The 10036-nt window shown below is 41.1% G+C and overlaps 1 protein-coding gene across 3 annotated transcripts in view; it reads right to left on the minus strand.

The window, feature by feature from the left end:
• The window catches only part of UNC5D (unc-5 netrin receptor D), an 804024-nt gene extending 795645 nt beyond the window's left edge, over positions 1 to 8379 (minus strand). For all 3 annotated transcript variants that reach the window (XM_072635217.1, XM_072635216.1, XM_072635218.1), the window contains exon 1: positions 7914 to 8379. In XM_072635217.1, coding sequence (XP_072491318.1) covers positions 7914 to 8211 — 298 coding nt within the window. In that variant the 5' untranslated portion in view covers positions 8212 to 8379. The remainder of the gene's footprint in view (positions 1 to 7913) is intronic.
• Between the last annotated feature and the right edge of the window lie 1657 nt (positions 8380 to 10036).

A 10036-nucleotide genomic window follows, 5' to 3' on the forward strand; every position in this document is an offset into this window, starting at 1 on the left:
TCACCTTCAATCTAAACATATTATAATTATTTAAATATATTTCATTTTTCTTGTAACTATGTATTTGGTTTTATGCTAATAAAATATTATTCTGAGGAGAGATTCACAGGTTTCACAAGATTATCAAAAGAGAGTGATGCATACACACACACACACACACACACACACACACAGAGTTAAGGACCTCTAAACTAGTGAGAGATCAAAATCAAACTCTGCAGTGTGGAAACTAACATTCAAATCACCAGTATCCAAGAGCTTGATGGAGACTTCAAGTAATCATAATGACCACTTTGTCTTGAATTAATTTCCTGGCTCTACTTATAGGCATATAACCCATCTTCTATCATGCCATTTTCCTTTGAACTCATCCCAAATGAGAAATTTTAATCCAAACAACAGCTGAGTTTTCCATAAAGTCTTATAAAAATATGCTTATTGTGATGCTTTCTTACAATGCATTTCTCGCAAATTCAGGGGCTATTTGGCAGTCCACAGAGAATTCTGTCTGCAAGGTGCTCTCCTTACTCTTTTTATAAGGATAGCATATAGACTTAAGATCATCACTGGAATAGGAACCTCTTGGACTGAAATCTCCTCTGTTAATGTAGATTGACACCTTTATTACAGTTTATAGTCTAAAAGGAGTGCCTAGAACACTTGGGGAAGTAAGAAGCAAAGTGGATAGAGTGCCAAGCCTGGAGTCAGAAATACTCATCCTCCTGAGATCAAATCTGGTCTCAGACACTTAGTAGCTGTGTGACCCTGGGCAAGTCACTTAACCCTGGTTGCCTCAGTTTCCTCTTATATAAAAGGAACTGTATTCCAATATCTTTGCCAAGAAAATCCCAAATGGGGACATGAAGAATTGGACATGACTGAAAAACAACAACACAACAACAAAAGAGCATTGAGGGGTGAAATTTGAATCCAGGTCTTCCTGGCTCAGAGGCCATTCTTTATCCACTATGACAAATTACCTCTAAACATCATTTATACCTATTAGAAAATTGGAGCCAGCAAGTCAAAATCCAACGTGAAGACGTGTTACTCACCATGTACGCTACCTCATTTTCCATTTTTATGAAAAGGATTGTTATTTTACTGATCATTTCCCAAGCTTAGAAACTGTTATTCCCTGATTTTCTCACATAATTATTAGTAGATTCTGTTGTGAACTATAACTAGGAGTTCTGGCACCTAGGGCAAACTCATTTTGGTAGAGGAGAGATAAAGACCTCAGAGTCAACCAAATGGTGTCCCCTTCCATTTCTACTAATCCTTGGTCTCCTCTGTCCCCTTTTGCAGGGATCCTTGAGTTTGAGAACATTTTGCCAGTAATTCACTTTGGTAGCTTATAGTCAGATAGCATAATGGTAGGGAATGGAAAGGGGGCAGCTATAGGAGAGATAATAAGAGGAAGGAGGAACAGAGGGGAAAGGAAAGGGAAGGGGAACAGAGGGGAAAGGGAAAAAGAAGAAGAAAAGGAAGTAGTGGGAAGGGAGAAAGGAAAAAAAGAGAGAAAAAAAGAAAGAGAAATCCCAAAGATTTGCTGAGGAAAAGTGGAAGTGAGGAATGGAGGACACAGTGAGAGGAGAGTTTCCTGAATAAACTTGTAACTCTAAACATTCCTTGCCTCTTTTCAAGGAGCACTTTCCAAATCATGGCTGAGTTTTGCACGGACTTCTGCTACAGCACAAACTGAGTACATCAACACCCGTCTAATTCTGAAAATTATCTATACACACAGCATGTATATGTGTACACACACAATAAGACCATATGAGGCAATGTGGCACAAACAATTAAAAGTTCTTTGGAAAGTAGAAATGCAAAATGGAACGAATATCTATTTTCTATAAATGAATCAAGCCATCTGCCTCATAAGAGCAGCAGCAGGAGTACCCAAAACAGCAGAAACAGCAGCCTCTGGTGTTAACAATCTATTCTCAAATCTCATGCTCCACATTTCGCCAGCAAATAAGTCTAAAAATATAAGAGATGCAACAAATAGTCCCCAGGGACCTGCCATTCCATGGATAGAATGTTCAATTTGAGAGTAATATTTCCTATTGAAATTCTAAAATGAAAAAAAAAAGAGAGAGAGTTATCCTATTAGGAAGCAGAATTCTCAATTGCAAGTGTTACTCCAAGTCTTAAGTGCACTAGGCTGTATGCTGATAGAATGCTTGTTTTTGTACCACATGCACCTCTGAGATTGGTCTGAATATATCTAGGGATTTCTTTAATCTCTTACATAACGCTCTACTGTCTGATATAAATTTACATATATCTACTGTCTGATGTACATATGGATCCCGTCTTGAATTATTTTTTCTGTTTCTACCAGTAAAATAAAAGAACAAAATGGAATAAAACAAAACCTGGGGATTAACTTGGATGCCAAATCGTCTACTGAGTTTTCCCTGTTAACACTAATACTTTCACATTCCAGTAAGGCTACATACATTATTTAGTTAAAGCAAGTAAGCCAACCTTTGTAATGGTCTCTTCAAGTAATGAGACAGAGACCTATTTCCATTTTTGGCTACATTTTTTTATAATGATGACAATTATGATGATGATAATTTATACTTTAATACCTGAAGAATCAGGAACTGTATTAGTGACTGTGATCCCTTTGCTGACACAGAATGCAACCTCCTCTATATCTAAGTAATTGGTTATCATGAGTCTCCTGTCCCCCTTCCCAAAAATAACAGCAACAATTATCATTCAGTAGCTAGCATTCTCATGTTTGGACCACAAACACTCAGTCGTACTTCCAAATATTTCCAGCTTATGCTTTTTCTAGAACATAGTTTGAGAATCCAGGATCACCTCTATGCCGTAGCTGGTTATCAAAGGACTTCAGGAGAGATGTTTGGTAACGAATGCTATTTTAATAGCAATGGCTTTCGTTTACATAGTATTTTATAATTTATAAAGTACTTTGCTCACAACAGTACTGTGAATTAGGGAGTAGATAAGCTGGTCATGGAGGGGCATTCCCTTATTTTAGTGTATGGTTTAGAATGCCCAGAGAAAGTTACTCACAATACGTCTATGTTGGCATAAGTACAAAGAGGCAAAGAGAAAGGAAAAGAGGAAGTAAGTGTATATTATTCCATTACAGGTGGGTCAAAATGCACAATCTGATTTAATGGAACATTTGTCCTAATAGCTCAGGAGTGATCTGAGTACAGGAAGATGGTTCTTCTAAAGTTCTTTGATAATGCAAGTATATGCTCCTAGAGTTCATGGTCTCTTTTTCCCCGTACACACATACATTCACACCCACAATTATATGCAAAGGGTCCAAAGGAGTCTTATGCATACAAGATGGGACTTTCATTAACATCATCTCCACCTGTCTAGATGGTTCAAGGTCTAATGGAGGAGATATATCATTGAGGATTGGGAATCTGATGCTCATCTCTTCTCCCTACCTTCCTACCACACTTTCAACTACAAAGAACTGGCACTGTTACAAAAATAGAGCTAAGGTGAGGTTTGAAAAGTGTAGAGGGGATAAATAGAAGTTAAGAGCTGGAAGGTGGAACTGTAAAAACAGCAACAACAAAAACATTCAATGATATTTCTCCACAGAAATTTTGCAGAGTCCACGTTGCATTTTTAGATACCATCTTTTTTAGTTGGGAGAGCAAAACCTGGAAAAACCGTGGGGTTTGGTGACATTGACCCATGACACGGGGTGAAATTAAAGCACCATAAAGAAAGTAATTTTATATAAAAAATAGCAGAGGAAGCATCATTTCCTATGTTAGGATGTCAGGATGTAATAATCCTAGGAATGTAAGGCAGTCTTCATTCTTAAAAAGTGAGGAGCTCAAAGAACACAACTTAAAATGCAGATTACTTTCATAAAAGTAGGCAAGTTAAAGCCTATCTTCTCAGGGGCTGGAAAGTATGAGGCATAACCAAACAAGCAGAAACTTTAGTCCCACACAACCCCATGAAGCACAGATATTTAGAGTAATGAGAATAAGATAAGTGGAAAGCATTAAGCATGCAAAGATAGAAGAATAAATAAAACTAAATGGACTAATGGATTTCTGTATTTATAGATGACAACCTCATTCATCCTCCAAAAGGATTCTTTTTCAGTGTCTTATCATGGTATACAAACAACTTTGAGTTATAATCGTCAAACAGAAGTGTTGTAATGTCCTTTCAACTAGGATAAAACAAAACAAAACTTCCAGTTTTCACTGCAAATGGATGTTGTGTATCACTTGAATTAATAACTTCCATGGTAACATTACAGAAATGCATCTGTTCTTTGATATAACACCAAAGGAAGCCACCAGGGTCTCAGAGAATCTGAAGAAAATACTCTTTGACCTGTAGACATCAATAGCATACAATGCACAGCTGAAGCTCATCACAAAGTTTAGCCATTAAGTGATAAATGCTTTGTGTTTGTTTGTTTTGTTTTTAATCAGAACAATTCAAGAAAAATCAACTGCAGGGGTTATGATCTGGGTATATAGACAGAGTGTGCATACCAGGGGAATTCTGGTTTTCTTGAAGTAGTGAAAAAAAAAACAATTACTACATTATGTTATGACTATATAATAATGATCATGAATTTCTTGCCCCATTTGTACATATGAAAAGTTATAGGGGAGGGAAAGTATCCAAAGTGACTAAATGGGTGACCTAATTAAAATCAACTCATTACAAGCTAGACTGACTTCCTGGGATTTTTTTCTTCTCTGTAGCCAATAAGTTGGCTGCCTTTGATGCAGTTTTCCAAATACAGTGCAGGAATCATAGCTAGACATACCAGTAAATCTTATTAAAAACATATATGTTAAAGTGAGGAACAAAATCAATCAGCACGACAGCTAGACTCAGATTCAATTAACACTTGGCAGGTCAGAAATAACTTTTAAACATTCAGCTTTTAAGATGGAGAGTGTTAAACACATAGTAGTCACAAATAACTAATACGCATCTCCAGCATGCTGACTGGCAGTCACAGGAACCTGAGTAGGCAATTCTCAGACTAACAAAGGAAGAAAAACAGTATGTTTCTCTTTTGCCCCTACCCTCACTACATCCCAGCTCTCCTCCCATAGGTCTTCTTTAAATCCAATTAGCATGAACCATCTGGAAATATCACTATGGGTTCTCAGTGAGATATTTATCAGCTAAATAGGAAAGAAAAAAACAAGAACAATAAAAGGAGTGGGACAAAAAAGAAAAAAGAATCCTGCAAGCAGATATTGCCTTGGGTAAAGATAACAAAGGTCACAAGTGAGAAATGCCATTGAATGATACTTTCTTTGACAAAATAGCCCTCAAATGAAATGGGGAACTGGGTCATAGAGTCACAGCTTCACAGAATGTTAGAGGCAAAAAGGACCTTAGAGATCACATAGTCCACCCTGACTTTTTCCTGTATTCTATTATTGGTCATTGGTGAAGACATAGTCCCAGTGGACATGTACCTTGGAGTTCAAAAAGAACTCAGAACAAAATGCATTTCTCTTGGACAACCTTTAATGACAGACCTTTGTCCATCAAGATGCATGTGGGAGTAATGACCTCCATGGCAACATCAGAGAGCATGTCCCTTTCTTTAATATAAAACCATGGGAAATCATTATGGGTCTCAGAGACCCTGAAGAACAGACATAATCTTTGACCTGAAAACACCAATGACATTCAGTACACAGCTGTTTGATTGTTTAAGAACCAAATGGGCCGTGGCTTTGTGTTTTTCAGAAGCCTGCTCCCTGCTAATTTCTTCAGGGATCTCTGACACAGGCCAAGAGAAATGGGCTACATGCCCCAGTGAGTGAAATGTTACAAGAGAAATATGAGTCAGAGTTATCATTCCATCCCATGTGGCCCGAACATTACTATGATCAAGGCATTTGTTGTAAATAAAAAGCCTGTAGAGTGTGTGGTATGTTTTTCAGCAGCCCTTTAAAGGACAGCTTGAAGATCAGAAGTGCTAGCCTGAGTTTCATAGTCAGTGAAAATTCCACTTCAGGAGGCTTTTGGACACATCCCCTGCCCTTGTTTAGAGATGCCTTGAAGACAATTTCACGAACCATGATCTTAGAACTGAAGGGGTCAGTAACTGGAGTTAAGGGCTAGAGCAGGTGGGACTTTCTACGTAGTACCAAAAATGAGGTAAAGAGTAAGATTTCAGTCACAACTTTAAATTTAAAAAGAAAAACAAAAGCTTAAAAAAGTATTCCACATAAACACTTTCTTTTTTACAGTGAAGGGAATGGATAAAGCATTCTGTTTTCTTTCAGCAACTGTACTTTAACATGCTCCATAGTATAGTGTCAGAAATACTCTTCTTTTTTAACTTTCTCTGCTTTTATAAAAGCTTACTCTATCAAAAACAAACAAAACTTTTTGATATGAAACGCAAAGGATTATAAACCAACTACCTTGATCTACCACCTTTTTTCCCCTTCCTGATTCTAGACATTAACGCCTAAAATAAAACCAGCTCTTTTGAAGTAAAAAAATGGTTTTATATCGGTTCTTCAGTGATCAGGCTGAGCCCTTTTCACTGTTGTGGCTGGTCTGCTATTTACACGAGGTTTAGTGAAACAAAAGAGGAAAGTGGGGTAGCTGTGCTCCATCACACACCAGACAAACTATAGGGCAAATCATTTCTAACAGTAACATTTTCTAAGCCTAATCGATGGCCAAATTGACTTTGGAGGGGGAGGGGAGAGGAGACACTAGAAAAGAAGACTCCTGGTAATTTTATTTGGAAGAGAGAGAAAGCATAGAAAGCCCAGCTATTCGTCACTAGAACCTGCGTATCTTTTAAACAGATCCCCGTCTTGCCCTTAAGTTGGTGTTCCATGTCCTCCCTCAGGTGGAATAGAAACCAGTTGCAAAATGATACACAGCTGTAACCCAACGTTTCCAAGCAAAAGGTGTCTGCATCTTCAGCCCGAGAAGAGCCGAGCTTTCTCTGCCTCTCCATAAGGCGGCGGGACTACACAGCAAGGACTGAGATCCCGGGTGACAAGACGACTGGGGGTTGGATAAGAAGGAAGGAAAGACCAGGTCACTGGACTGGCAGGCCAACTGCCTAGCCCTTCTCTTGTCTGGCAGGATTTGTTGAACCAAGCAGGGAATCTCCCAGACGGCCATCCAATGAACACAGGCACACCCAACCTTGGAGGAAACCTGGGCTAAGCTTGGGGGAATAGGGGGTACCCTAAAGAATTCTATGTCTTGGACTGGAGGGGCACTGGGGATGACCGAGATATGCGAGGGGCGCGGTGAGAGGGAATTCCTGCATTGACATTGCTTTCTGGAGTCTCCGTTTACCTTCGTCCAGAATCAGTAAGCCCAATGCAAAGGAGTGTTCAGGTTCGCGGGGGTCAAGGGGTGGGGGAATTGGTGGTAAGTCACTCTCTCCGACTACCTTTCCACTCAAAGCTGCGTCTCATCCCCACCCCGCCCTCTGTAGAAAGTCCTGGACAGCTCAACTAGGGGTCGAGGATGTTGGGTGCATCAGTCCTTTTCTCCCAGGGGTTCGTACCTTTTTCCCATCAGAAGAAGAGGAGACAGAACCCGGGGTCGGGAAGCAGGAGTTTATAGGGGCTTCCTCCTCTGCAGTGATTCTTCTCCCCAGAGTGGGAAGGAAACTAAAGGGTGAAATGAAAGGGTCTCGGAGAGGGGTTGGCAGACGTTAAGGCTGCTGCAACTTGTAGGATTGCCGCAGATGGCAAACTTGGGCTCCGAGGCGAGGGTCTGTCCGTCCCCTCGGACGGACAGCCCTGGTTGCACTCACAACCCGCTCAGTTGCTCCCGGAGCTGCGGGACGCAACTTGTCAAGAACGCACAGGCTCCCTTTTGGGGCTCTCCTTCCCCTCCCGGTGCCTCCCCATCTCTTCGCTTACCTCGGACAGCCGCAGCGCCTGCAACCCAGCAGCAAAGCCCCAGCAAGAGGAGCCGGCAGAGCTCCGCTGGACAGCTGCCTCCGCCGCCCCCTCCTCCTCCTGCTCCTCCGCGGGCTGCTCCCCCCATGCTCTGTACTCCTCCTCCTGACTCCTGTTCAGCACTCCTGCTTTTTCCTTCTGGGAGAATGGGAAGGAGAGCGACGCACACCGAGGGAGATGGAGAAATGGAAGGGTGCGTGTCCTTTCTTAGCTCTCCAGTGACTATGGTCCTCAGCTTCTCCCTAAGGCTGCAGGGCATGGAACCCTAAGCTGCCGCTGGATGAGGACCCAAAGGGAGCACTAGCCCCCATCCTTCCCCAGAGCGGGGAGACTGTCACAGCTACAGCTGCCGCCCGCCTCTGCTGCTGCCTTTCCCCTACTCGGCAACGCTGAGCACCTCCCAGCTTCCGCACGTTGCTGCTGGGCTCCAGACTACGGGAGCGGAGGAAGGAGTCCGCATTCCTAATGAGAGCCCCCCTCTTCTCCCCCAAGTCCTTCTCCTCCCCACTGTAGCAGCAGCCAATGAGCCGGGCCTGGGCGGGACTGGCTAGGAGGAGGAGGAAGAGGATGAAAAGGAACAGAGATTGGTACCCCAAGCCTGGTGTAGTTAGGATGGTCAGGTGCGTGAGACAGTTATTTTCATCCCAGTAGGGAGAGTTCCTTCCTTTTCTCCTACCTCATAGTTTTCTCTTCCTCCAGTTTATCCCCACTCTCTACAAGAAGTAACAAGCCCTGAGGAATAAATGAAGGGGGAAAAGGGCTGCGGAAGGAGATTGAGGTAATAAGGCATAAGGAGAGCTGGTGGTCCGCTCAAACAGGAATGCAGTGAAGGGAAAGAATGACGTGCTGCCTCTGGCTTTTTCACTTTCGAAGTGGGATCTGAATTTTCTCTCGCAAAGTCAGCTCCATTTGACTTAGGAACTTTGAACACTGTCTACCTGCTGTATGCTCTCACCCTTCTCCATCACTGACAGTCCAAAATTCACTCCCGAATTTCCCACTTTCTAGCAGATGCCCCTCTTATCTATAGGGATTCTCTTAATTTCGTACAACAGAGCTCTGGGAATTACCTTTTACTCTAGTGCCAATGAGAGGACCAGGTCAAGGTGTCCTGTTATATATATATATATATATATATATATATATATATATATATATATATATATATATATATATATATATATATATATATATACACATATATATGTATATATGTGTGTGTGTGTCTGTGTGTGTATACACATATGTATATATACACATATGTATATATATACACATGTGTATATATACATATATATTCAAACAAAACAAGGTTTTTACTCTTGTTTTAATAGATATATAAATTACGTTACATGATTTTAATCCAGGAATGCTTCAAAGGACTTTATGCTATTACCTCCTTTTTGTCCATGTTGAAATTAAAGACGCTGAGAAATGGGCCAAGGCCATACTCCGTCTATTAACTCTTTCCACGTACATCTTGAGAGTAGTGATATCCAAATGGTGCCAGGGCTCAGATGGGTAAAATATTGCCTTTTGCCCAGTTTTGACTTTACAGCAATAAGAGCTTCTGATTAAAAATAAAGGATTTTTGAGGGGGAACATTCATTGGGACTTATAATCAGCAATTTCCTGCTATCTTCACTCACTTTTCTTAAATGTGCAAGGGAAAAATTTTGTTACAAGAAGGAGAATCTATCTCCCCTCTCAAAATGCTAGCCATTCAAAAATAACTTTCTCAAGGGAAAAGACAGTTTACAGTGAGGTAATTGGTCTGGGTGAGGTAATTGCACTAACACACTTTGTTCAGGAGACAAGAGAGGATGATAGACAGGAAGATTGATCCCCACTGTTAAGCACACATGCCATCCCCTCTCCTGAGTGCCACAGAGATGTGTGAATGTCAGCAAGGATGAGCCAATTGTTTCCTGTATCATCTATTGGCTCTAAAAATGTTCTGGGCTTCATCAAGAAAGCAGAGCACCTAAGGAGTTAGAGAACGTGCCATAATGGGTGTTAACTGAATATCTGTTTAGAACCTCATAAGAAGAATTTCTTAAGCTCCCCAAAAACTTCCTTTTGAT

The sequence above is a fragment of the Notamacropus eugenii genome, chromosome 1 (assembly GCF_028372415.1).
Source record: "Notamacropus eugenii isolate mMacEug1 chromosome 1, mMacEug1.pri_v2, whole genome shotgun sequence".
In the NCBI taxonomy this organism is placed as follows: domain Eukaryota; kingdom Metazoa; phylum Chordata; class Mammalia; order Diprotodontia; family Macropodidae; genus Notamacropus; species Notamacropus eugenii.